The sequence below is a fragment of the Amphimedon queenslandica genome, unplaced genomic scaffold (assembly GCF_000090795.2).
Source record: "Amphimedon queenslandica unplaced genomic scaffold, v1.1 AMPQUscaffold_13251, whole genome shotgun sequence".
NCBI lineage: Eukaryota > Metazoa > Porifera > Demospongiae > Haplosclerida > Niphatidae > Amphimedon > Amphimedon queenslandica.
This window is the reverse complement of record NW_003546513.1, coordinates 33,742-60,606: the sequence shown is the minus strand read 5'-3', so window position 1 is coordinate 60,606 and position 26,865 is coordinate 33,742. Positions and strand designations below refer to the sequence as shown.

The 26,865-nt window shown below is 37.2% G+C and overlaps 8 protein-coding genes and 1 non-coding gene across 9 annotated transcripts in view; 8 read left to right on the top strand and 1 right to left on the bottom strand.

The window, feature by feature from the left end:
- Positions 1-456: 456 nt before the first annotated feature.
- Positions 457-3,411, top strand: LOC100641977 (solute carrier organic anion transporter family member 4C1-like). The gene is made up of 6 exons (XM_011407263.2): positions 457-709; positions 759-1,709; positions 1,758-1,929; positions 1,983-2,130; positions 2,567-2,754; positions 2,899-3,411. The coding sequence occupies exons 1-6, from the start codon at positions 499-501 to the stop codon at positions 3,299-3,301; spliced, it is 2,073 nt and encodes a 690-aa protein (XP_011405565.2). The 5' UTR covers positions 457-498; the 3' UTR covers positions 3,302-3,411.
- Positions 3,338-6,774, top strand: LOC100641851 (solute carrier organic anion transporter family member 4A1-like). Its single transcript, XM_011407280.2, has 6 exons — positions 3,338-3,813; positions 4,208-5,137; positions 5,185-5,347; positions 5,396-5,531; positions 5,614-5,786; positions 6,219-6,774. The coding sequence occupies exons 1-6, from the start codon at positions 3,357-3,359 to the stop codon at positions 6,589-6,591; spliced, it is 2,232 nt and encodes a 743-aa protein (XP_011405582.2). The 5' UTR covers positions 3,338-3,356; the 3' UTR covers positions 6,592-6,774.
- A 58-nt stretch (positions 6,775-6,832) lies between these two features.
- Positions 6,833-10,274, top strand: LOC100641725 (solute carrier organic anion transporter family member 4A1-like). The gene is made up of 6 exons (XM_011407278.2): positions 6,833-7,197; positions 8,019-8,948; positions 9,000-9,162; positions 9,215-9,350; positions 9,416-9,588; positions 9,634-10,274. Exons 1-6 carry the CDS (start codon positions 6,921-6,923, stop codon positions 10,130-10,132), a joined length of 2,178 nt encoding a protein of 725 aa, XP_011405580.1. The 5' UTR covers positions 6,833-6,920; the 3' UTR covers positions 10,133-10,274.
- Positions 10,180-11,587, top strand: LOC105313671 (23 kDa integral membrane protein-like). Its single transcript, XM_011407277.2, has 7 exons — positions 10,180-10,402; positions 10,475-10,663; positions 10,724-10,801; positions 10,863-10,976; positions 11,026-11,178; positions 11,231-11,314; positions 11,362-11,587. Exons 1-7 carry the CDS (start codon positions 10,286-10,288, stop codon positions 11,509-11,511), a joined length of 885 nt encoding a protein of 294 aa, XP_011405579.2. The 5' UTR covers positions 10,180-10,285; the 3' UTR covers positions 11,512-11,587.
- Positions 11,577-13,655, top strand: LOC105313670 (23 kDa integral membrane protein-like). Its single transcript, XM_019999644.1, has 7 exons — positions 11,577-11,677; positions 11,726-11,914; positions 12,757-12,834; positions 12,879-12,989; positions 13,039-13,218; positions 13,268-13,351; positions 13,407-13,655. The coding sequence occupies exons 1-7, from the start codon at positions 11,603-11,605 to the stop codon at positions 13,569-13,571; spliced, it is 882 nt and encodes a 293-aa protein (XP_019855203.1). The 5' UTR covers positions 11,577-11,602; the 3' UTR covers positions 13,572-13,655.
- Positions 13,656-13,665: 10 nt separating this feature from the next.
- Positions 13,666-15,251, top strand: LOC100641598 (dynactin subunit 4-like). Its single transcript, XM_003388405.3, has one exon. It carries the CDS (start codon positions 13,683-13,685, stop codon positions 15,126-15,128), a length of 1,446 nt encoding a protein of 481 aa, XP_003388453.1. The 5' UTR covers positions 13,666-13,682; the 3' UTR covers positions 15,129-15,251.
- Positions 15,252-15,253: 2 nt separating this feature from the next.
- On the top strand, positions 15,254-25,407 carry LOC100641471 (ATP-binding cassette sub-family A member 3-like). The gene is made up of 42 exons (XM_019999641.1): positions 15,254-15,290; positions 15,344-15,518; positions 15,571-15,644; positions 15,877-16,010; positions 16,108-16,254; positions 16,349-16,490; positions 16,563-16,665; positions 16,729-16,839; positions 16,892-17,035; positions 17,081-17,175; positions 17,223-17,330; positions 17,384-17,584; positions 17,637-17,742; positions 17,790-17,909; positions 17,953-18,234; positions 18,329-18,594; positions 18,649-18,738; positions 18,787-18,971; positions 19,046-19,157; positions 19,206-19,285; positions 19,331-19,492; positions 19,537-19,826; positions 19,868-20,029; positions 20,950-21,026; positions 21,073-21,334; positions 21,392-21,781; positions 21,842-21,961; positions 22,009-22,125; positions 22,174-22,347; positions 22,401-22,511; positions 22,723-22,814; positions 22,867-22,944; positions 23,022-23,151; positions 23,267-23,362; positions 23,410-23,502; positions 23,631-23,848; positions 23,897-24,100; positions 24,350-24,520; positions 24,571-24,663; positions 24,708-24,930; positions 25,008-25,133; positions 25,207-25,407. Exons 2-42 carry the CDS (start codon positions 15,375-15,377, stop codon positions 25,246-25,248), a joined length of 6,075 nt encoding a protein of 2,024 aa, XP_019855200.1. The 5' UTR covers positions 15,254-15,290; positions 15,344-15,374; the 3' UTR covers positions 25,249-25,407.
- Positions 25,408-25,674: 267 nt separating this feature from the next.
- On the top strand, positions 25,675-25,748 carry Trnat-agu (transfer RNA threonine (anticodon AGU)). The gene has a single exon. It is a non-coding gene; the product is annotated as a tRNA-Thr (tRNA).
- A 27-nt stretch (positions 25,749-25,775) lies between these two features.
- Positions 25,776-26,865, bottom strand: part of LOC100641343 (protein ABHD13-like) — a 1,360-nt gene continuing 270 nt past the window's right edge. Inside the window, 7 exon segments of the mRNA XM_019999643.1 lie at positions 25,776-25,929; positions 25,983-26,090; positions 26,146-26,250; positions 26,292-26,397; positions 26,449-26,590; positions 26,638-26,862; position 26,865. The exon segment at position 26,865 is cut by the window's right edge and continues 270 nt beyond it. Coding sequence (XP_019855202.1) covers positions 25,816-25,929; positions 25,983-26,090; positions 26,146-26,250; positions 26,292-26,397; positions 26,449-26,590; positions 26,638-26,862; position 26,865 — 801 coding nt within the window. The 3' untranslated portion in view covers positions 25,776-25,815.

Here is a 26,865-nt window from a genome sequence, read left to right as displayed (position 1 = left end):
TTTGGTCAAATTTCACCAAAAATGGAAAGTTTAGAATTCTAAATTATTATTACATTTCCTGATACATATACATGTTCTTATATTATGTAGAAAGTTTGAGGTGATTCTGATCAATTTTGGATTTTTTACAAATTTTTAAAGTTGCTCCAAAATCGGATAAAAGTCCCTGTACTATAGTACAGGGACTTAGGTCAAATTTTGCTAAAAATAAAAAATAGAGAATTACTTGATTTTGTTATATTTTCTGATGCATATACGTGTTTTTATATTTTGTTAAAAGTTCGAGATGATTCCAATCAAATTTGGATTTTTACAAACATTTAAATTTACTCAAATATAGGGCAAATGTCCCTCTATAATTAGAAAAGATTACTATGAGAAGGCTTTTGATAAAATTTGATTATTTGACCATAAACCATGCATTTCAGATTTTTTGAACTTTGGATGTTTTTAAAATTTTAGATAAAATAAAATTAAAAGAGGCGTGGCTCATCAAAGATGGCGACCAGTCACGAAGAGTTGGAAGAGGTTGAATCTACTTCAGATTGTGATGAGGTGAGGACTCCAGCTGTACCTCAGGAACTATTGGCCTCCTATAATTTTGGCTGTGGCCCGTTTCATCCTCGTAGTCTTCAGTTTCTGGCCAGTAGGAGAGCTTTTACTGTTTTTCTGTGTCTGTTTGCTGTCATTGAAGGAGCTATTGTTATTGGTAAAGAGCAGACATTATCAGTAGTGTATTAATATATCACTGTCGTTAGGTCTTACTTCAGTGAATCTCTCTTCGATATCAAAACGATATCACTTCACCAGTACTGCTGCCGGGGTCATACCCACTACTTTTGATATCACTGTCACTCTTTCTGTCGTGTTTATTTGTTATTTTGGAGGCAGAGCTCACAAGCCGAGATGGCTAGGCATCAGTATGATTGTTCTTGGTATTGGTTCTCTCACGTTTGCTTCTCCTCAGTTGTTTCTTGGAAGCTACAGTCCGAGTGGAGGGAGCAGTAGTCAGTATCAAGATGAGCTCTGTCAAGATGTCAGACATTATGAAATAAGCTGTCTTGAGTCTGACAGAATAGCTTACGGATTGTTTGTATTTGGTAAAGTACTGATGGGCCTAGGAGCAGCACCACTGTACACTGTTGCTCAGGCTTATCTGGACGAGATAGTTCATCCCAAGTATATCTCAATATACATGGGGACCTATCATGCAATGGGGATCTTTGGACCTGTCCTTGGTTACGGACTGGGCAGCAGTTTATTGTCAGTCTACGTTGATCCATGGACAGAAACCAGTTTGAAACCTTCTGACCCGTCCTGGGTAGGAGCATGGTGGATTTCTTTTCTATTGATAGGGATCCTCTCACTAATGGCGGCTGTTCCTTTCCTCATGTACCCACGGTATCTGTCCGATAGTTACAGCATTTGGAAGGAGAGGGTTAAAGAAATGGCTAAAACCTATAAAGATGATCCTGACAGATTAATACAGAAGGGAAGTATTGATGTCCGCATATTGAAGGACTTTTACATTCAGATCAGAAGGTTGTTCCTCAATCCTTCGTTCATATTCTGTTCCCTGGCCCTTGGAGGTCTGTATCTTGTCTCCAGTGGTATTGTCGTGTTTGGTCCTCAATTTCTAGAGTCCGAGTTCTACCAGTCGCCCACAGCAGCTGGTCTTATTGCTGGTGCCATTGGAGTCACTACTGCTGGTCAGTCCACCTCTAAAATGTTTTGATTCTTTTTATTTATTTTGACAGTTTTTGGAGTCCTGACTGGTGCCTTCATTATTTACATATTCAAGCTAAGAGGTCGCAAGATGATGTTCTTATGTTTTGTAGTCTCCATATTGAGTGCCCCATTAGCTCTCGGTCTATTTGTACACTGTCCTTCTACTGTTGTAGTCGGAATCAATACTCCTGGAATGAATGGGTGAGTCTGGTTAACCCAATTAGTACAGACATACTCAATTTGGCTGGTATTAGGTCATACGGTGTTGATGGAGCTTCTTGTGTTCAAGAGTGTGACTGTCTCTCTCATTCCTTTGAACCAGTTTGTGGGCAAAATGGACTCACTTACTTTTCTCCCTGTAGAGCCGGTTGCTTCAATACAACCAATTCAGTGGATGAAAAGGTTAACCGATTGTAAGACCCCATTTACACTAATCCATTTTAACATGTAAACGGAGACTTTTTGATTCTGATACAGCTTCTGTTTACACTAATACATGAAAACGCATCACCTATTGGAAGCAAAATGTAAACTGATACCAAAGTGGATACTTTTATAAACGAATGATAAATCTTATGAAAATGCAGCTGCTGGATTAGTGTAAACACCTGAAACGAATAATAGCAAAAACAATCCGGATTCAGTGCAGTGGATTAGTGTAAACGGGGCCTAATAATGACATTACTGTGTGTGTGTGTGTGCAAACATGGAAAGTTCAACCAGTTTACATGTATATTATATAATAAGAATAATAATTATTGTAGTAATATTTTTATTAATAATATTAACATGTTTACAGGTGTGTTTATGTGTTATAATCTTGTTATTTTATTTTTAGAATTATCACAATTGTCAGTGTGTAAAAGATGAGATATCTATTAATAGTAACGATAGTCATCAGTACACAGCGTCCAATGGGAAGTGTCATGTTGATTGTAAGCTCCTGATACCTTTCATTGTTGGAGCAATGTTTGTACTTTCTTCAGTTTTTGTCCTTCAGATTCCTATCTATTACTTCACTATCAGGTATGGACACTTCCATTTAACAGACAGCTCCTAGTCTGCATGCTCTAGTCTGCCTGTACATCATCCTATCCTCACCATTTAACACGTTTATACTCACAGACTCTAAATTGTGTCTATCGTGTTTTCACATTTCTCTATGCACAGGGTTGTAGCTGATGATCAAAGGTCCCTAGCGCTGGGTCTTCAGTCTGCAATATGGCGTCTCTCTGGGGCTATTCCTGGTCCAATTATCTTTGGGATAATATTCGACTCGTCTTGTTTAAAGTGGGAGGGAACCTGTGGTCACCATGGTAACTGCTGGCTCTATGACAACTCTCACTTGAGTTTAGCCACCATTTCCTTTGCTGTCCCTGTGATGGTGGTCGTGTCCTTATTCTTTCTTTTGTCTTTCTTGACGTTTCCTAAGACAACAAAAGAAGAGGAACAAGAGAGGAGTGGCTCTGTTAAAGATGGTAGTAGTGATAGTTGTGTTAAGTTAAATGGAGTTTATGAAACGGAGAGCGAAGTTGATGATGACAAGGAGCAACTGATTAGACCAGAAAACTAACACAAGATATATACAGAGATTACAGAGATTACAGTGTATAAAAATAATTATTTTAATGCTTCGCCAATATCCCAGTATGTTGTGTTATTCATGTAGATTAGTCTCGTTAATTAATTATTCATCGATACAGACAGTACACACCCATGCGTCTAATTCAGGGCTAAAAAATTGTAGCTACAGCAAAGGCTTCTCACTGTACTATCAGCAGCTAATGGAGAACGGACTGACTGAACCTGATCTAGGCTTTACAAAAGACCCTCTGCCTGCTGCCAATGCCATAATATTACAGAATCTTGGAGCAGCAGACGGCCAGACTGCTAAAGATGATTCGAAAACAGAGGAAGAAGGAGCCACCACAGATGACGAGGAGGTGCCTGCTGAGCTAAAGAAGACTTACTACTTTGGCTGCGGCCCCTACTACTCAAAACGACTCCACTGGATAATGGCTAGAAAGAAAATGTTCACTTTTTTATTGTGTTGCTATGCTTTTCTCCAAGGTGCAATAGTTAGTGGTAAGTATCACTTTATTATCGATATAAAGTACATTGTTTGTTTGTGAACTGGACCGTGTTCATATTCCATATTAAAATCACTGGCAAGATGCTGGTATGTTAATGCTTGATGTATTTCTGCATATACTATGCATAACTGATGGTCACGTTACTATTGCTGATGGCCGCCGGATGTAGTGTGACTGTCCAGCTTTTAGTGTGAAGAGACGGTAATATTATACACTCCTACTCACTTGCCATAAGCAGTCATGAAACTAGAGTGTTAGAAATAACACAACCAAAAGGTCATTGATATGATATTATTAATGATTATATAGCAGCCAGACTGGCAGACATTGCAATTTTCATTAATTTAGTCTTTCATTATGCCAATATTTATAATCTCTTTTACTAGGTTTCACATCTGTTGTCTTGTCTACAATTCAAAACAGATACAATTTCAGCAGTGTTGCAGCTGGTTTTGTAGCCATATCTTACGATATAACTCTTACTGTTTCTGTCATATTTGTGAGTTATTTTGGAGGTAAAAGTCACAAGCCGAGGTGGATTGGAATCAGCACTTTATTGATGAGTTTTGGTTGCTTCATATTTGCACTCCCTCAGTTTCTGTTTGGTGAATATGGCAGAGGCTCCCTGAGTAGTCTTTATGAAGGTTGTATGGATAACAGGAGTTTCATTGAGGACTGCTCACCATCTGATGCTGGGGCATATACTATGTTTGTCATTGGTAATATATTCATTGCTGTGGGAGCTGCTCCCATATTTACAGTAGCTCAAGCATACCTTGATGAGATTGTACTCCCCAAGTATCTCTCGATACACATTGGAGTGTACCTTGCAACAGCTGCAATAGGACCTGCTTTTGGATACCTAGTTGGTAGCAGCCTGTTATCAGTGTATGTGGACCCGTGGGTTGAGACTACACTTGGTCCCGAGGACCCAGCTTGGGTAGGTGCTTGGTGGCTGTCTTTCATTCTAGCTGGTATCATGTGCATATTTCTTGCTGTACCATTCTTAATGTTCCCCCGATATCTACCAGACAGTGCTGTAGTTAGGAAGGAGAGAGCTAAAGAAATGGCAAAGATATATTCAAAGAAATTTGCAAATGAGGACACACTGACTGTTACAGTCAAGATGTTCCCTATACATATAAAAAGACTACTCCTCAATCCTTCTTTCATGCTTTCTGCATTTGGTTTAGCTGCTTTCTTTATTCTTGTCAGTGGCTTGATTGCTTTTGCTCCAAAATACTTTGAGGAACAGTTTAGACTAACAGCTACATCAGCAGGATTGCTTTCAGGAGGAGTGGCTATTGCTAGTGCAAGTTAGTCCATCAAACTGTATTTTAAATTAATTATCTTTTGTTTTTAGCTATTGCAACATTAGTTGGAGCTTTTATCTTATACCTTACTAAAATGAAGGGAAAGACAGTGATATTGTTTTGTTCTATTCTCATTGGTCTGTCAGTATTGTTCAGTCCTGGCTTCCTCCTCCACTGCTCTCAGCCTGATATTGTTGGAATAACCTACGGAAGGTAGTGTATCCTATAGTTGATATGCTAATGTATTATATTGTTATATAGAGATGGTATTGATACTGAGGTATGTGCTCAAGAGTGTGATTGTATCTCAACATCATTTGAACCAGTTTGTGGTGAAGATGGACTCACTTACTTCTCTCCTTGCAGGGCTGGTTGTACCACTACCTTTAATGATGGAGTGAGTCGGCTTTATTTATACGATTATTTTACCAAATTTTAGTTATGAGAGAATTATTATTTTTGATGCGTATATTCAATAGGTATATTCATTTGGTAATTGTTCGTGTGTTTTGGTTAATTCAACAGTTGGTTCTGTTACTGATGGATTCTGTGAGACCAGCTGCAGTGCTCTCGTTCCGTTCATACTTCTCCTCATTGTTGTTTTATTTCTTATCTTCATTACAAGAATACCTTTTACTTACTTCATTATGAGGTATAATCATTAAATTAATGTATCCCTCATATCATTAAACATGATTAATATCATCAAGGACCCTGTACTATAGTAAGTACAGGGACTTTGAACAGATTTTATAGTAACTTTAAAAATTCATAAAAAATCAAAAAGTTATTAAAACAATGTCAAACTTTCTACACAACATTAAAACAAGTATATGTATCAGAAAAAATTATAAAAATTAAGAAATCTCTCCTAGTCATTTTTGGCAAAATTTGACCAAAATCTCTGTGCTATAGTACAGTGACATTTGTTCAATTTTGGAGCAACTTTAAAAAACTGTAAAAATTCCAAACTTGATTGAAATCACTTCAAACTTTTAATACAACATAAGAACATGTATTATGTATCAGAAAACACTATAAAAATGGTAATTGATTTTTTTATGACTTGCCATCATTTTCAAAGGGTTGTAGCTGATGATCAAAGGTCCCTAGCGCTGGGTCTTCAGTCAGTAATTTGGCGTTTGTTTGGTACAATTCCTGGTCCTCTAATATTTGGTGCTTTGTTTGATGTTGCTTGTCTTCAATGGCAGGATCCCTGTGAAGGTGACAGAGGAAATTGTTGGATTCATAATGGAAGGGCTCTTGGTATCTACTCCCTCTCCTTTGGTATACCATGTTTAATAATAGCTACTGTATTATTCTTTTTATCATGGCTGACGTATCCAAAGGATAAGATTAAAAAAGTTGACAGTAAAAGCACCACTCCATCGAGTACAGTGTCAAGCACTCCTTCCAATAAGAAAAAGGAGAGCATTGTTGCACTCATTAAAGATTAATTTGATTAGTAGTTTGTGTAAAATTCATTGCTATATTTTTATTTAACTAATAATAATTATTATTGTGCATTTATTTTATGATTACTATTGACATTCTTCTCTGTTTTTTTAGTACATTAATTTTAATCATTGTAGGTGTGGTTCATCATATACCTATATTTAACCCTTTGTTTCCTAATTAAATATTCATACAAATATTCCTGCACACTACTGCATATGCTGCAGGCGCATTGCTCTAACTTCCTCTTGTAGTTTGTCTTGTTTTGGCTTCTTGTAATTGCTTCAGACTGTGCCTAGTCTAACTCTCTCTTCCTTTCTCTTTCTTTATCATGGAGGAAGAACAGTCTGACTTTGCCTTACCTAAAGAACCTTTACCAGGTGTGTTACCTCCTCCTCTTAAACCAGAGACAAAACCAGCCGACAGCTCTGAGCAAAGCCAGACTGAAGCAACAAGTGAAGAGGCTGTACCTCCAGAGCTGTCCAAGCTATATTACTTTGGATGTGGTCCGTGTCATCCAGCATTGTTCCAGCGGTTGTTTGCTAGAAAGAAGTTCTTCACATTCTTATTGTGCTGTTTTGCATTTCTGCAAGGAGCTATTGTATCTGGTAAGTACCTACATATATAGCTATATATATGTGTGTGTATGGTGTTTGCTCCTTTTAATGTAAGGAGGAGCTAGGTCCTTCTGTAAAAACACTCTTATACATTATCAACAGACTAGATCTATGCATAATCTATTAGATGACAATTATCTCCCACTTTGAGGTGAAACTAGGTCAAATGATGTGGATAATGATTCAACTCATTATTGTGATTGCTAACATTAGGTTGGAGTCCATGTACATATGTTCCCTCTTGCTTCCATTATAAGGACATGACTCATAATCAAAATATTTAATTATGAAATCTAATAATGCTTTATGAGTCCATATATGTATTGTACTGAATCTTGTCTTTGATATAGTCCAGGCTTCTGTTTGTGTTTAGATCAGTTAATGTTTAAAATCCATGGAATTGTGGTCAGAGTGTAATTAACTACTCTCTTTAGCACTGCATTCAACTAATTATTAGCATATTTTTATCTTTTTTGTACTTTTGGTCTTGTCACCTTGCATACCATCACCATTTATGTATTTCAAACATTTCCTACTCTTGCTATGTTACACACTCCACATTCTGTAATGACTCACTCCTGCATGGTCTATAGTAGTAATAGCTACTGCTGTTGGGTATTTGTGGTATTTGAAGAGGAGTGCTTGTGTTATTGATCAGAGCAGGAATGATATGATGATGGTGTAATGTAATCTCCTAAGAGGCACAGTTGTGTGTCTGTTCATGTAGGCAATAATCATTAATGGTCAATTTTAGTGCATTATATCCTTCAGCTTGTCTCAATTGCTATATTCACTGTCATTTCTTCTTCTAGGTTTCACATCAGTCATTTTATCCTCTATTCAAAAGAGATACAATTTCAATAGCACAGCTGCTGGCTTTGTTGCTGTATCTTATGATGCAAGTGTAACTTTGTCGGTTATTTTTATAAGTTATTTTGGAGGGAAGAGTCACAAGCCGAGGTGGATGGGTATCAGTCTCTTAGTCCTCAGTTTTGGTTGTTTCATATTTGCACTCCCTCAGTTTCTGTTTGGTGAATATGGCAGAGGCTCCCTGAGTAGTCTTTATGAAGGTTGTATGGATAACAGGAGTTTCATTGAGGACTGCTCACCATCTGATGCTGGGGCATATACTATGTTTGTCATTGGTAATATATTCATTGCTGTGGGAGCTGCTCCTCTTTTCACTGTTGGACAGGCTTACCTTGATGAGATTGTACTCCCCAAGTATCTATCAATACACATTGGAGTCTACCACACAATGTCTGTCCTTGGGCCTGCTTTTGGATACCTAGTTGGTAGCAGCCTGTTATCAGTGTATGTGGACCCGTGGGTTGAGACTACACTCGGTCCCGAAGACCCAGCTTGGGTAGGTGCTTGGTGGCTGTCTTTCATTCTAGCTGGTATCATGTGCATATTTCTTGCTGTACCATTCTTAATGTTCCCCCGATATCTACCAGACAGTGCTGAAGTTAGGAAGGAGAGAGCCAAAGAAATGGCAAAGATATATTCAAAGAAATTTGCAAATGAGGACACACTGACTGTTACTGTCAAGATGTTCCCTGTACATATAAAAAGACTACTCCTCAATCCTTCTTTTATGCTCTCTGCATTTGGCATTGCTTCTTTATTTGTAATGATTAGTGGTTTGGTGTCTTTTGCTCCAAAGTACCTGGAGACTCAGTTTAAACTGACAGCAACTGTTGCTGGCCTACTGGCTGGTGGTATTGGGATCACTAGTGCCAGTGAGTGTCCTCAGTAGTATTTATTTATTTTAATATTTGCTTCTCTCTTAGCTGTTGGTGTATTTACTGGGGCTTTGATACTTTTCCTTACTAAAATGAAAGCAAGATCCACCATGTTGTTTGTGACAATCCTCATTGCTGTTGTCATACCAGCCAATACTGCATTCCTCCTCCACTGCTCTCAGCCTGATATTGTTGGAATAACCTACGGAAGGTAGTATAATTATCCTATAGTTGATATGCTAATGTATTATATTGTTATATAGAGATGGTATTGATACTGAGGTATGTGCTCAAGAGTGTGATTGTATCTCAACATCATTTGAACCAGTTTGTGGTGAAGATGGACTCACTTACTTCTCTCCTTGCAGGGCTGGTTGTACCACTACTTTTAATGATGGAGTGAGTTAGCTCTACCAAATTTTAGTTATGAGAGAATTATTATTTTTGATGCGTATATTTAATAGGTATATTCATTTGGTAATTGTTCGTGTGTTTCGGTTAATTCAACAGTTGGTTCTGTTACTGATGGATTCTGTGAGACCAGCTGCAGTGCTCTCATTCCATTGGTAATCATACTGATCTTTGTTCTGTTTCTCGTGTTCATCACTCAAATACCATTCAACTATTACACAATGAGGTACTTATATTTCATGTTATATTTATCACATTTCTTTATGCACAGGGTTGTAGCTGATGATCAAAGGTCCCTAGCGCTGGGTCTTCAGTCTGCAATATGGCGTATTTTTGGTACCATTCCTGGTCCTCTAATATTTGGTGCTTTGTTTGATGTTGCTTGTCTTCAATGGCAGGATCCCTGTGAAGGTGACAGAGGAAATTGTTGGATTTATGACGGAGCCAATCTCAGCATATATGCCCTGTCCTTCTTCATCCCTTGCTCTCTATTGGCTACAGTGTTGTTCTTCTTAGCTTGGCTCACCTTCCCTAAGGACCAGCCTCCTAGCACTAGGGAAGACCTGGGCAGTGAGCGGAAGCCCAAGAAGCATAGCATGTTAGTTGTGCCACAGAGACCAGGCTCCATTAGGTTCAGTAGGCAGCATCATGCAAGCGAAAGTGAAGATGTCTTGCTCAATGGCACTTCTCCTAATGTCACAGTAACTCCTTCAGACGAATTGTTTGATAAAACTCTCAAACTTCCTTCCTCCTCAAATACTGCTGTCTAGAGACATATGTCGACCTTCAGTTTCAAACGAGCTATACAACCTCTGACTAATGTATTTTCTTAAAAACTTTTGTAAATGTAATGATGTACAAATTTTATACATCGATGGGTGGAATTTACACCCATTATTATTGTTAATGATATTCATTGTTTCATGCTAAAGCATCTTCCTTTGCGTGTTTACTGTTTGAACAAGAAGAAGGATATGGCTGATAACGTTCTTGGTGTGTGTGGTAGAACTCTCCTTGTCTTTATAAACCTGCTCTACCTGGTCAGTCCATTGCAGCCTTTACTGGCCCTAGCCTTGCGAGCCACTTTTGGTTATCTTGCTTCACCTCCTTAGGTTGTGTCTATTGTTCCGATTGGTGTGGGCATATTTCTTCTTGTTGAGGAGCAGACAGTTAACAATATTGCTGGAAAGAATCTTGTTGCTATTTCTGTCATAATACTGATAATTGGTGTCATTCTTTTCATAACAGCTGTCATTGCTATTCTTGGATCTGTAGCTAACTCAGCTTGTCTCCTATCATTGGTAAGTTTATTAACATGGATGATCTATACTTCTCAAATTCTTTGCTATATTCAATCCTAGTATTGCTTTCTTGTATTTCTGTTGATTGGAGCGGAGATTGTCACTGCTATAATGTCTTTTGTATTCTTGGGAAAAATAGTACGTTGAAGCCTAGCTGTATTGATTTATTGTTATTGCTGTCTGTGTATGTGTACAATAGCAAGATCAAGTTGATACACAGATACTGGTATACATCCAGAACTATACAACAACTACTACATCAGATCATTATAATAAAGGAGCTAACAAAGTGATTGATTTCATACAAAAATCAGTAAGAACAGGGATAGAATGAATCTCATTCATTATTATTATTATTACAGTTCAAGTGTTGTGGTCTCACTGGTCCTACAGACTGGCTGGTGTTCAATCCATTGTATGTAGCAGCTCATGGTGTACCAAAGAGCTGTCAATGCGATGAAGACAGTGACAAGTGTATCTCTGTCCCTTTGATTGACTTTAGTGTCTGGAAACAAGTATACATGATAGAGTCATGATATGTAGGGTCTACTGTTCCTTCAATAATAGGGCTGCAACGAAACCTTTTACGATTTTGTTCATAATAATGTACTGGCACTTGGAGGATCAGCTCTTTGTTTTTCTGCACTCCAGGTATTAATGTACAATATTTATTTATTTATTTCTTTTATTTGTTTCAGTTTTTTGTCCTATTGTTAAGTTGTGCCACGTGTTGTTGTGCGTTATCTGATGGAAGGAGGAGAGAGTATAGATATACCAGACTTGAGACTACCCCAACTGGCCCTGTCCTAAGAGAATATGTTGAAGAAAAGGAATCTGTAGTTGTTTGAGGAGACTTTTTAATTAACTTGTATTTAATAAACTGTACTAGTTATTAGTAGTTATAAACTTTTAGCCACACCTTTCGTTAATTGAAACAAAATGGCGGATGAGTCCTTAGGATGTTGTGGGATTTGTTCAAGAATTATCCTCGTCTGTGTCAACCTGTTCTACCTTGTATGCTAATTGCTGTATTGATATTATCCCATTGTTGCTTGTATTCAGGTTTTAGGCATTGGTTTGAGTGGTTTTGGTATATTATTAACAATATATCATAAATACTTGGACAGTTTAACACAAGAAGACTATACCCTGCCCTCCATTGCACTCATGATTGTAGGACTGGTTGTACTAATAATGTCAATTGTTGGAATAATTGGAGCAGCAACTGGAAACTGGTGTCTGTTGCTTTATGTGAGAATAATGATTAAAAAGAAGTTTCTTCAAAATTGGACCAAATTCCCTGTACTATAGTATGGAGATCTTATCAAAATTGAAAAGGATAAAATTCCTCAATTTTATTACATTTTGTAATACATATTGATGTCCTTATGCCATGTAGAAAGTTTGAGCTGGTTCCGACTTCAGTTTTCATGTTACAACCATTTTAAGAAAGCACAAAAATTTTTGAAAAATTCCCAAGGCTATAGCCCATGGTTTTTTCAAAAAATGGCTCCAAAATGACCCCAAATTTTTATTACATTTTCTGATACATATTGATGTCCTTATGCTATGTAGAAAGTTTGAGGTGATTTTGACAAAGAATTTTCAAGTTATGACCATTTTAAAAAACTGGCCAATTTTTAAAAAATACCCAAGGCTATAGCCCATGGTTTTTTTCAAAAAATGGCTCTGAAATCACCTCAAATTTTTATTACATTTTCTGATACACATTGATGTCCTTATGCCATGTAGAAAGTTTGAGCTGATTCCGACTTTAATTTCTCAAGTTATGGCCATTTCAAGAAAACGTCAAAATTAATCCCCAGGGATTTGGGCTAAATTTGAGGGACTTGAAAACTTGTAAAGAATTCAAATTTTATTGAAACGAACTTTAAGTTTCTACACACCACATAAGTACATGTACATGTACATGTATATGCATCAGAAATATCTTTAAAATGGAGAATTCTCTTCTTTTTATTTTTGGACAAAATTTGACCAAAATCCCTGTACTGTAGTATAGGGATTGTGTCCCGATTATTCACGAAAGACCCTTTTATGTAATATTTTGTGTTTTTGTTCCTATTTTGTAGTATTCTTTTTACATTGTTGGTCTGGTTGGTCTACTGATGGCTGGAGGGGTGTGGCTCATCAATCACAATAGTAGAATAGTAAGTAGAGGGTATATGGTTATTCTAATTAATGCCCACCACAGGAGAACAACATGAACAAGTCCTTCCACAATATGATTATGAATTACTCGTCAGATGATTCTGAGAATTATAATCCAACTATTAACACTGTTGTGGATTTTATACAACATACTGTATGTATGTTAGTATTGAATCCTTTAATGATCTGTACTATCATTATAGTTTGATTGTTGTGGTGATAAAAGTCCCTGGGATTGGTTGTTCCTTAACTCTCATTATGTTATCAAGAATGGACCACCTCCCAGTTGTATGTGTAACCAAGACACTGACGCAGGTCAAGACTCAAAGTGTCTTTTTTTTAAAGTTGATAATACTCGATTTTCTCTATTTGTTTGGAAAACGGTAAAGTATTATTGATTATTATTAATTATTATTAATTATGTTGGTCCAGGGCTGCAATGAAACTTTATATGGTGCATTTAATAACATCATCAATGGAATTGGAATCACTTTTGTGTCTCTATCTTCTTTTACTGTAAGAGAGAGAGAGAGAGAGGCTGTTAAAGTGAAGCTACGATTATTAATGTTAGGTTTTTATATTTTGCCTAAGTTGTGGCGTGTGCCTTTGTTCTGTCTGTGGAAGGAAGAGGCAGAGAAGAGTCTATCATTTTGAAACAACAGCAGCTGCTACTCCTTCAGCTCCCCCTCCTCAATATGGAAGCACTGATGATGTTAACCAGTTCCTAATCAATTAAACAGCAAATCAGTTAATGTATTTTGTATCATCAATTATCCAGTCTCTTGCAACTGTTTTTACATGAATATTAGATCTAATTAAAGTTATTAACTAGTTATTAACAATCAAAATGGCCTCCATTCCTCTGGCCCTTGAGTACAAGCGTTATGTCCTTTACTTGTGCCGTTGCTCTGGACTGGTTGGTATAGAGTCACTGTATTTCTGTAGACATTGTAAGCTCCTCAGGTGTATGGACTGTGTCTCCGTACAGATTGACGGGACCTGTATATCCTGTCCCTCCTGTAACGACTCTGTTCCACAAACTGATGCTAAAGCTAAGAAGTTCCGTTGTACCCATTGTTACCAGTGCCCGATGTGCACCACACCACTGGCCACCAGGTTTGTCCAGTTACCTCCTCCTCCTGGTAAATCTGAATCAGCCCCAGACACCTCTAGCGGTAAGACTGACGCCTCTCCTACTAAAGAAGGGACTGGTGAGTCTACTGCCCTCACTCCAAAGACAAGTAAAAGGTTGTCCCTCACTCCGTCCTCCTTAAAGAGCCCCGGCTCCACTAAAATGTACTACCTGTTCTGTACCAGCTGCCATTGGACCACACGAGAGGTTGATATACCTGACAAACGATCCCTGCTTGATTTTAAAGAAAAGCCACACCCATTCCAAGACCGTTACAAGGCACTGCTGTCGTATTATAAAGATCTTGACCTTTATGAGAGGGTTTCCTCACAGAATATGTCTCGGCAGGTATCTGGTCGTAAGCCACGCCCCTTTTCATCTCTCCTTGATACGAGTAAGTACAAGAAGGACCCCGAGGTCCAGCGTGTGGTGAAACAGGTTCAAAGTGTTGCTCTCTCAGCTAAGGATCCTGTTCGTCTTCCTGACAGCTATTACACTGAACCAGTTGATGTTTCCAGTTTGACGACCATTCAACAGAAACTGTTGGACCCCTCCCACCAGCCATCACATGTTAAGGATCTCTGGCCCCACCCACTTCCATTAATTAGTCGTAAAACCATCAGGTGTAGAGGGTGTGACCATATTCTGCTTAAACCAGATGTCAATGTTAACCTAGTTCGTTTTAAGATCCAACACGTAGCCATACAAGTGGTTCCACGCATCAGGTTGATAAATGTACCCAAACTAACACTTGGAGAACCTTCTCTCGTACCTGTTTCCATAACCAGTCCGGTCAGTTATAGCATGACCATTTCATTTAATCAGTTGTCCTCTTCTAAGAAACTCAAGGAAATACTCTGTCCAGCCGTCATTCCAGAAGGTTCTTTTGTCTTAAAATCTCTTGATGACACCAGTGATCTGTTAGATGATTCGAGTCAGTCTGTATCATTAGGAGCTGATCAAAGTGATTATGTATTGTCATCGGAACCAGGTCGAATTGTACTAAAGTTTGGAGCCATTCCTTCAAGAGAGGATATTGATGCTAAGATTGGGTTTGAAGTTGTCTTTAGCTATGAGCCACTCATTGAAGCAGACAGAGATCCAGGAGTTACTGAACTAACTGTGCCTGTCATTATCAACTGTGGACACTCTTTTGCCTAAGTAGCAGTATTATTATTATTATCATCATTATAATTATTATTAGTAACAGTGTTTCTTTGGTTGAAAAGTTAATTAGATTCATTGCTACTTGTCATGTAATGTTATGTAATTATTATTTATTAATTACTTTACAGTCAGCAGCCACACCTCCTTATCCAGCAGGTGAAAAATTCTCAATTTCAAGTATTCTTTTTGAGTTCATTCTTTTCCTACAGGCCCCGAGGAGCGAGAGGCCAGTGTTTAAGGATGGACGAAGAGGTGGGATGTACCACAGAGTCTCCTGTATTGTCTGACAGCAGCTCCAGTACCACTGGCCGCCGTATCTGCAGCGCTTGTTGGTTAACTGTTGTTCAGTTCTTCCTTCTACTCTGGAAGAACTTTATATTACAAGTATGTACCTGTCTTCATGCTCGTGTACGTGTATATTTGTGTTTCTGTTCAGATAAGGCGACCAGTTGGTACCATATTTGAAATCCTGGTACCAATATGTGCTGTAGCAGTTATTGTCGGGTTTAGGTTAGCAGTTCACACAATATTGATAGATACATGTACAGATGCACTGTGAAATAAGTCTGTCTCTATTAGAGGTCTCTGACTCTGTGTATTATTTATTTATTATATAACATTATGTAATGGTCATACCATGTTACTGTTCATTGATTTGAATAGAGTTAATTAATGTAAGCATCTCAATAATAATTAATTAATAATAATAACAATCAATAATAATTAATTGATACTGCCACAGGTTGGGGCTTTTCACAGCCGAGGACAGGTGTTTTGTAACATTTGAATCTGATCCACTAGTCATCCCTAACCTCAACAACATACAGTTTCCTTATAACGTCTATTATGCTCCAGCTGCTGGCAATAACTCAATAGGTACCATGTCATGTGTTCATTATTAATTATCATTATTAATATTAACGATCATTATTAATATTAACGATCATTATTAATATATTTATGTTATATCTAGTACAAAGTATAACTGCCATAATGGCTCCCAAGATAGCACTGTCTGGAGGTAACTTGATTGGAGTGGATACGGAAGAAGACTTCATAGCTGCCATTAGAAATGATAATTTAACCGAGAGATTCAGGGGATGCTTTCTGGAGGGGGCAGGTACCATAATATGAATTATTATTATTATTATTATTATTATCATTATTATTATAGAAGTAAATAGTTGTTATTATTATTATTATTATATCAATAGCGATATACTTCCATGACCCTATTAACAGTACTGATATTGAGTACTCCATACGACTGAGACAGAACCCAGCCCCTTCTGATACCTGGTTCACTGACTTTGTCTCAAGAAGGTTCCAACCGCGAGGCGCTAGGATCAGACCAAAGTAAAATTATTATTATTTTTATTGCCTTGTTAAATTTTTGTTTGTTATTTTGCTACTATTATTTATTTTCAGTTTCTATTTGAACGAGGGCTTTCTTCATTTACAAAAGATTGTAGATGAAGCTATTGTCGAACACACAACTGGGTTACCAGTCGACGTTAATGTGCAAGTCAGGGTGAGGTCATGGTTAAAAGGACGTAATGTCGTGTTTCAATTAAAAAATTTTTTTTTTCTATAGCAATTCCCCTACCCTCCTTACCGGAGAGATATCTTCCTGACTATTGTTGATTTCATTTTACCTTTGTTTGTCATTCTCTCATTCATTTATTCAGCTGGAGTATTTGTTAAGGTTAGCCACACCCACCAGCCAAAACCCATTGACCACACCCACTAATAATTAGGAGCTGGTACTGGAGAAGGAGACTCGTATAAGGGAGACTATGAAGATAATGGGTTTATCAAACTGGGTCCTCTGGACCTCATGGTTTACGAAACAGTTCCTGTTCTATCTCATACCAACAATCATCATGACTCTCATGCTAAGGGTTAGCCACACCCACTGTCACCATGGTTACTGATTCCTCCTGTAGTTTGCTACCGTGTTCCCCAAGAGCAATCCTTTCCTAGTCTTTGTGTATCTGTCAATGTACATGCTCTCGGGGATATCCTTCTGCTTCTTCATTAGGTTAGTGGCCACTGTATACATCATTAATGGTTCTTCTCTTCTTCCAGTGTTTGGTTCTCTACAGCAAGGATTGGTCTCATGGCTGGCTTCATCTGTTGGTTCGTGGCTTACTTTCCTTATTTGTTCATTGCACCAAACTACGAGTCTATTTCACTGTACGTTATTAATTTATTATTATTATTATTAATTAATACTTGTCCTTGGCTAGTGGTCCTAAGCTAGGTGTTTGTATAATACCTAATTCCTGTGTTGGATTTGGAGTGACTGTCCTCTCCATACTGGAGCTGAGACAAGAAGGACTCACTTTCTCTAACTTTGCCACTCCATTGTCCCTCGATGACCCCATCCACATGGGATGGATTGTTCTTATGCTGGCCATTGACACTTTTGTGTACATGCTGCTCTACTGGTAAGAGATGCTCATTTTACATGGACTGTATCTCAATGTGTACTGCATGTAGGTATATTGATGCTGTCAAACCAGGAGAGTATGGTGTCCCTAAACCATTCTATTTCCCTTTTCTTCCTTCATATTGGTGTGGAGTGAAAAGATCCAGAAATATTAAAGTAAAAATTAAATATTATTTATTATTGACTACGTTATTATATTCTAGTCTGAGGAGCTGTTGGGTGGATCTGATGAAGGTTTCAATCCTGAGGCTCACGAACCAGACCCTGTCAATATACCAGCTGGAATAGAAATTGAGAAATTAACAAAAATATACAACCAGAGGGTAACTAACATTAATTATTATTAATTATTATCGGTTGATATAGACACTCAGAAAGAGGAAAGTTGCTGTAGACCGTCTTTCCCTTAAAATGTATAAAGGACAGATCACTGCTCTCCTCGGCCACAATGGAGCAGGGAAGACCACCACAATGTCCATACTAACAGGACTCTTCCCTCCTACCTCTGGAGGCGCCTACATCAATGGGCTAAGTGTTGTGAGTGACATTGACATCATCAGACGTAACCTCGGGATATGCCCTCAACACAACGTCCTCTTTGATAGACTCACTGTCTCAGAGCACCTTCACTTCTTTGCTAGACTTAAGGTACTACTGTTGTTATTATTATTATTATTATTATTATTATTATTATTATTATTATTATTATTATTATTATTATTGTTATTATTGTTTGTTAAAGGGAGCTCCCAGTACTGGAATAAGCTCAGAAGTGGATACTTTGATTGATGATTTGTTACTGAAGGACAAGAGGCGTGTCAAGTCAATGAACCTCTCTGGAGGAATGAAGAGGAAGCTGAGTGTAGCTATTGCTCTGGTGGGTGGATCTGAAGTGGTTATATTGGATGAACCAACGAGTGGAATGGATCCTTACGCGAGGAGAGCTACCTGGGACCTACTGACCAAACACAAAGAAGGAAGAACCATTCTACTGACTACACACTTTATGTAAGTATAGATAGTAGGTGGTTTAGGAGTGGTTCATATGTGAGTGTGGTTTAGGGATGAAGCAGACCTGTTAGGTGACAGGATAGCGATAATGTCTGAGGGAAAGCTCAGGTGCAGTGGCAGTTCTTTGTTCCTTAAGAGCAGGTAATCTACTTGTACCTGGAGCCCCTCCCCATTTGCTTGTTTCCATAGATACGGAGTGGGCTACCACATGACAATGGTGAAAGGCAGTTCGTGTGATTCAGGTAGAGTGACCTCACTGGTAAAGGAGACAGTCTCTGGGGCAGAACAGGTCACTGATGTGGGGGCGGAACTCTCCTTCCTGCTACCAGCACAATCCACCCAACAATTCCCTGACCTTTTTGATATACTGGACAGTACGTCTATTGTAATATATAAACTGCATGTAATGTATAAAGTATGGGCTGTATCGTGTATTAATTGTTGTTAGGTCGTAAAGAGGAACTTGGTATCAACAGTTTTGGTGTTTCCGTGACAACAATGGAGGAAGTGTTTATTAGAGTGTCCTCAGGAACTGACGAAATATTATTAGACAACAAGAGGTGACTTAATTAATTAATTAATTGATTAATTAATTAATTATTCATTAGGTCAATGTCCCCAGTTCAGTCAAAACCGTTTGTTCGTCCAAAGGAAAATAATGAAACCGCATTTATAACGGATATAGAGGGTAATTCATTGATTGATTGATACTATTAATAATAATAATGAACAGATACTGACAATGTTAATGAGACCCAAACCGCTCAAGTTGTGTTTGCTAATGATGAAGCTGATGAAATAACACCAGCACCAACTCCAGCCCCACCCACAACCGGTCGGCCATCAATACTCCAATTAGCTGATGATACTGAGACTGCAATACATGGAGCTTATGGTTAGTATACTAGAATATACTAATAGTATACTGACTTACATTAGGTACTTTCAAGTCGTCATATGTGTCCCTCAACACTGGTTTCAAATTGTGGTGTCAGCAGTTTTGGGCGATATTTCTCAAACGATTTTACAACTCTCTTCGTTTCTGGGTAGCCATAATCTGGCAGCTGATAATTCCCCTCCTGTTTGTCCTCTGGGGCCTCATTCTTGGAGTTACTAACACTGGCTTTAATGCTGACGACCCCAGTAGGGTCCTCACCATTGAGAACTCTGCACTCTCTGACAACAGGACCTTCTTTTATGCTCAATTTGGAGACTCTTCTTTATTTAGTGTAAGTAATATTAATTAATTAATTAATTAATAATTTTATAGTCTAGAGATGTCGACATTTTGGGTCTAACGAGATATTCTGATATGACTGATATTATTAATGAGATGATTAATAGCACTGCATTAATTAACAGCAGTAATATTAATAATTGTTGTAACTATAAGTATCAATTACTGGACAAATACTGTGCCTCAAGAACTATGGTAAGTAGTAGACTGTATCTTTTATTATTACATTTCCTGATACATATACATGTTCTTATGTTGTGTAGAAAGTTTGAGCTGATCCCGATCAAGTTTGGATTTTATACGAATTTTTAAAGTTGCTCAAAATTTGGGCAAAAGTCCCTGTACTATAGTACAGGGATTTTGGCCGGAATTTGGCAAAAATGAAAAGTTTAAAATTCTAAATTTTTATTACATTTCCTGATACATATACATGTTCTTATGTTGTGTAGAAAGTTTGAGCTGATTCCGATCAAGTTTGGATTTTATACGAATTTTTAAAGTTGCTCCAAATTGGGTAAAAGTCTCTGTACTATAGTACGGGGATTTTGGCCGGAATTTGGCAAAAACGAAAAGTTTAAAATTCTAAATTTTTATTACATTTCCTGATACATATACATGTTCTTATGCTGTGTAGAAAGTTTGAGCTGATCCCGATCAAGTTTGGATTTTATACGAATTTTTAAAGTTGCTCCAAAATTGGGTAAAAGTCCCTGTACTATAGTACAGGGATTTTGGCCGGAATTTGGCAAAAATGAAAAGTTTAAAATTCTAAATTTTTATTACATTTCCTGATACATATACATGTTCTTATGTTGTGTAGAAAGTTTGAGCTGATTCCGATCAAGTTTGGATTTTATACGAATTTTTAAAGTTGCTCCAAAATTGGGCAAAAGTCCCTGTACTATAGTACAGGGATTTTGGCCGGATTTTGGTAAGAAAATGACCTGGGGGCTTTGCCCCCCAGGTCATTAATGAAAAGTTGAGTTTTCTAAATTTTTATAATTGCTTATATTATAATAATATTGACTAGTATTTATTTATTATGAAATTTTAAAGCTATGATGCATTACTAGTGTATATGTCAGTACATTTCAGTATATTTCTGTATACTATAGAGTCAATTAATGAGTGGTGGTTCTGTTTGTCCTTCTAACGAGGGTTTTGGTTACAGACCTTGTCCGGAGTGTCTCCAGTAATATTAATAAGTTATTTTATTGATATATTTACATATTGACCAGATGTTGCAGAGCTAAAGATTACAGTTACAGCATATCCACCTGCACTAATCCTTATGTTCAAGACACTGCCACTAGATCTGATACTTCAGCTAATGCCATTGCTACTGACTTCTGTCCCAGACCCCCTGCTGTCTCAATTGATGAAATGTTAAATCCTGTCCCTCCCACTGGCCCCCTTGATGATGTCAATGTGTTTGTGGCTGAGAGACTTTTGGATCTAAGCACTGAGATTGATGTGTATGACTTCAGTTTGAGATATCAAGTGAGACATTTACTATACGAATGTACAAGTACATGTACATGTATTTTTCCTTCAAAGGGAGGATTTGTACTACATTCCACTGGTCCTACTTATGCTACCTGTGGTTGTCAGAATGACACTGATGAAACTTGTTCATTTCTTTCTTATTCTCTTTCAACTAATTCAAGTTTCAATTCCTCCTCAAGGATCAACTCTTTGTCAGAATTGTGTTCAGCACTAGAGGCTGACCAGCCCTCCTGTGCTAATGCTGACTGGAATTACAATTACAATTATTTATCTGATGTCTGCAGTGCCAATGCTTCCTGTAGGGGTGTGTCTTTTGATTTCACTCAGTCTCCTGCTCAGTGTTCATGTACTGATCCTAATCAGTGCCAAATTGGACAAACTTCTCAAGCTCCACCTCCTTCAGACTCACCCCCTACTGTCACTGTCTGGTACAATAATCAAGTATGTTATCATCATCATCATCATCATCATCATTATTATTATTATTATTATTATTATTAGCCCTACCACATGGTGGCTGCAGCTCTTAATGGCTTTTATAACATTTACTTGAGAAGTCGTAATACAAACTTAACTGTCACTGTTCACAACAACCCACTGCCAAGAAATATTGACTCACAAGTAATGTCACACCTTTAATATTAATTAATTAATTAATTAATTTACAGATCACTGATGCTCAGCAAGAGTTTCTTGGATTCACAATCAGTTCAACTGCTGTCTTTGGACTCAGCTTTCTCTTTGCAAGTTTTGTGATATTTTTAGTTCAAGAAAGAGACACAAAAGTATATATAATAATAATAATAATAGATTAATATTGATATTATTTGTAGGCCAAGCACCTTCAGTTTGTAAGTGGAGTGTACCCGTCCTCCTATTGGCTGGCCACTTTCTGTTGGGATCTTTTGAATTCATTAATACCAGCTGTACTTACTGTCATACTCTTTGCTGCTTTTCAAATTGACGGATATAAAGGAGAAAATATAGGAGCCATTTTCCTACTAGTGGTATGTCAATATTAATTAAGTTATTATTATATTAACGATTCATTTCTAATCAGTTGCTAGGCTGCTGGGCGGCCATTCCTGTCAACTATGTAACTTCTTTTATATTCTCAAATGCTTTGGTCGGTTTCTGTTTGATGCTCGTATTCTTCTACTTTGGATCTCTCGTAAGACATCATGTACCAGTATACATGTACCAGTGTACCAATGTGCCAGTGTACCAATGTGCCAGTGTACCAATGTACCAGTGTACCAATGTGCCAGTGTACCAATGTGCCAGTGTACCAATGTGCCAGTGTACCAGTGTACCAGTGTACAATGGTACATTGTATGTATACATACATGCATGTATATGTTGTGTATCATTGATTTCTTCAGATATTTCAAGTTGTAGTCTTCCTGTTGGTTGCAGACTATCCCGACACTTCAGAGAATTTGAGTTACATATTCCTACTCCATCCAGCATATGCGTAAGATAATTAATTAATTAATTAATTATTTATTTATTTATTTATTGTGTAGGCTGGCCATTGGATTAGCTAACATGTATACAAATCAAGGAATCAAGAACACGTGTGAACAAACACCACAATCAAGAGCGTAAGAATCAACATTATTAATTAATTAATTAATTAATAATTAATAAATTATTAATTAATTAATTATTAATTAATTAGTATTTGTGAAGCAAGAGGTATAGAATATGCTGATTCAGTATTCCAGTTCTTGTCTCCTGGTATTGGACACATTTATTTATACATGGCACTGGAAGGAGTGTTCTTCTTACTGCTCGCTATCATCATTGAGGTACATGTACACTGTACATATACTTGTCCTTGTAGTGCTGTGCTGTGCTGTGTGTGTGTGTGTGTGAGAGAGAGAGAGAGGGTGAGGTTATGGTTTATTATGATTTTTTTTGTAGCGTAACTTTTTCATTCCTGAGCTTAAGAGATTTTTATTCTCAAGAAATAAAGTTGATTCTATTAATGATAATTATAATAATGATATGGAGATACAGGTCAATAATTACATGTATGAATTATTAATAATTATTAATAATTACAGGAGGACAGTGATGTAGTTGAAGAGAGAAATAAAGTTAATTCTCTCAAGAATTACTCGGAATCTGATGCTGTTGTCATAAAGAATCTTGTCAAAGTATGGCCTGATACCATACCATATACTACATTAATCATACTGTTAATGCCAAACTGCTATTATACCATATTATATATACTGCTGGTATACCATCATATTGTAGAGTAGCATGTTCTCTCTCTCTCTAGGAATACAAAGATGTATCAGCCACAGTCTGTTCATGTATTCCAAGGTGTCGGGAAGGTTGTAAATTAGCTGTAAGATCTATCAATGTCATTATACCTAACGGAGAATGTTTCGGACTCCTGGGGGTCAATGGGGCCGGTAAAACCACAACTTTTAAAATATTAACTGGAGACATAACGCCCTCTGGAGGCACTGCACTACTCAATGGTTATAATATAAGGTCAGTATATTATTAGGATATTATTAGTATATCAGTATATATTAATAGTACTCAGTTGAATGAAGTGCAGCAAAGGATCGGATACTGTCCTCAGTTTGATGCTCTCATTGAGCGAATGACTGGAAGAGAATTATTGACAATGTTTGCCAGATTAAGAGGAATACCTGAGCCAGCCATTAAAGGATGCGTTCAAACTGAAATTGAACGACTTGATCTAATTAAATATGCAAATAAGAGATGTGGGACTTACAGGTATGATATACTGAAGTATACTAAAGTATACTGATCATAGTGCAACTTTAAAATTTGTAAAAACTCCAGAATTAGCTCAAACTTCTTGTGCAACAGAAGTACATGTATACATATCAGAAAAAAAATGTAATCAAATTGAGATATTTTCTCCTTTATAATTTTGGTAAATTTGACCAAAAACCCTGCACTATAGTAGAGGGTTAAAAATGGAGAGTCTAATGTTATGTCCTTATTTTCCTTCATTCCTAGTGGCGGTAATAAAAGGAAGCTGAGTACAGCTGTGTCTTTGGTTGGGAGTCCTCCAATACTCCTCCTTGATGAACCCACCACTGGAATGGATCCTGCCACTAGGAGGTTCCTTTGGGACGTACTGACTGGAATTATTAGAGAAGGAAGGAGTGTCATCTTGACATCTCACAGGTAATGAATGAACGGATTAATAATGATAATAATACTAATAACCTTCATAGTATGGAAGAGTGCGAAGCTTTGTGTACCAGACTTGCTATAATGGTCAATGGTCAGTTTAAGTGTTTAGGGAGCATTCAGCACTTGAAGAGCAAGTAAGTGACTCTCTCTCTCTAACTTGAGTTGGTGTCTCCTTTAGATTTGGATCTGGATACACTTTACAAGTTAAGGTTCAGCCGTTAAGCTCAGAGTCTGAAGGTGTTAAAGGTTTCAATAGTCGTGTCTCATTCCGCCGGTCCCAGTCAAGGGAAGTTGCTTCACCTTCTCATTCGTCTGTGAACGTTTCCTATCGTGACACTCACACTGTGGAGCAATTCATTAATAAAACTTTCCCTGGATCTATACTGTTGGAACATCATCAGGTAACTATCAGGATATTATTAGTATACTACTAGTATATTGTTTGGATACGAATGGGATGTTATTTCTTATATATTAGAGTTCAGTGACTTATCAGATACCAGCTGAAGGAGTGAATTGGTCGTCTTTGTTTAGAAAAGTTGAAGAGAATAAAGAACAACTTGGAATAATAGACTACAGTGTCAGTCAAACCACACTTGATCAAGTAATTATATTATTATTATTATTATTATTTATTATTTTTGTTATTATTATTATTATTTATTATTTTTGTTTAGGTGTTTATTAATTTTGCTAAAGAGCAAGAGGAAGAGTCTTAACTGTTTTCCGTACTTCAGTATATTATTAGTATATCATTAGAATATTAGCTGCATCTGTCTGTTTGTATTAACTTCACTGGCTATTTATGAGTAACTATTTATTATAGTTAATTTTAGTTTAATGATAATTAGCCTCCTTGTACTTTCTCGTTACTCTAACTCTGACCAACAAATGTGACCATAATTGACAAAAGGTACCTTATGGTGGATAGGAAAATTGGTCTTTATAGCCTTAAAAATCTAACATTCTGAACTCCATTTATCATGAAATTACTCCAGAGGATGGAAAAAGTTACTATGTAACTTTTAGAAACAGTAGTTGTCTAATAGAGCACTCAAAGGTTCATATTTTTCATCATAATGATGAATTTTAAAATCCACCATAAGGTACGTTTTGTCAATTATGGTCACAAATAGTTGGTGTCTGGCTCTGTGGCTTAGTTGGTTAAAGCGCCTGTCTAGTAAACAGGAGATCACCGGTTCGAATCCGGTCAGGGCCTCTTTTTTTTCCTTTTTTTCACACTACAGTGAGTATTGTAAAAAGTGATTAGTAACAAAATTTAATAATCAATTCCTTCTATCAACATGCACAGTAACATCATCGTCAGTCCATTTATTTTCAGTTTCATTTTCAACAACACCTGCACTATTAGTACCTCTTTCAGACTGTGTGTGTAATACCTAATACATTAATAATTATTAATGAATACTGATCTGATAAATAATGGACTCACGTAAGCCATAAACTTGTTAATGTGGTCGTAGTATCCGTAACACATCCAGGTGCCATTGTGTGTGCCACTTTGGAATGTTTCAATGTATTTTAAAGGTGAACTGCAGGCCTGCAGTGGTTCAATGATAGGCATTAACAGAAAGAGAGAATGAGTGTGCGTGTACCTGGTATAACTCCATCATCATCTGAGGAGGAATCAACTGATCCATTAGACCAGAAAGAAATAAAGTAGGAGCTCTGACTTTCTTTATTTCATAATAACTTAAAAACTACACAAAAACAATATTTACAAATAAACAACAACAGTTACTTTGTTTTTGAAAAACAGGCGAGGAAGGGAGCTTGCTCCAGGGACCATGAGCTGAGCCATGTGAGGAATACTTGAAAATGTATTCTCGACAATTAAAGCCAAAATACTAACAATAACAACAAGATAAACAATTATTATTATTATTATTGTTCTTTACTCGTTGCAATATTTTGGTGAAGCAGCAAGGTATATGGCAACAGCTCCACCTAACGACCTTCCAAATAAAACTATTTTCCTTTGATTGATATCTCGTCTTGACATTACATACTCCATAGCCGCCTCAGCGTCCAAATACAAACCTAGCGTTACAATTAAAAGGAGGTGTGTCCAGTTATTAATTACTAACCAGATTCACTGGGTGACCCCCCACTCTTCCCGTAGCCCCTGTACTCCACCAGTAGTATGTTGAACCCACAGTGACGGTACAATACTTGGGCATTGTGTAATCTGTGACCAATGTTACCAGCGTTGCCATGGAAATACACCATAGTGGGGGAGGAAAGAGCCTTTTCGTTTGGTTGCTGTTTAATAAAATAACAAGAAATTTTCACACCATCCTTTGTTGTTAGGGACT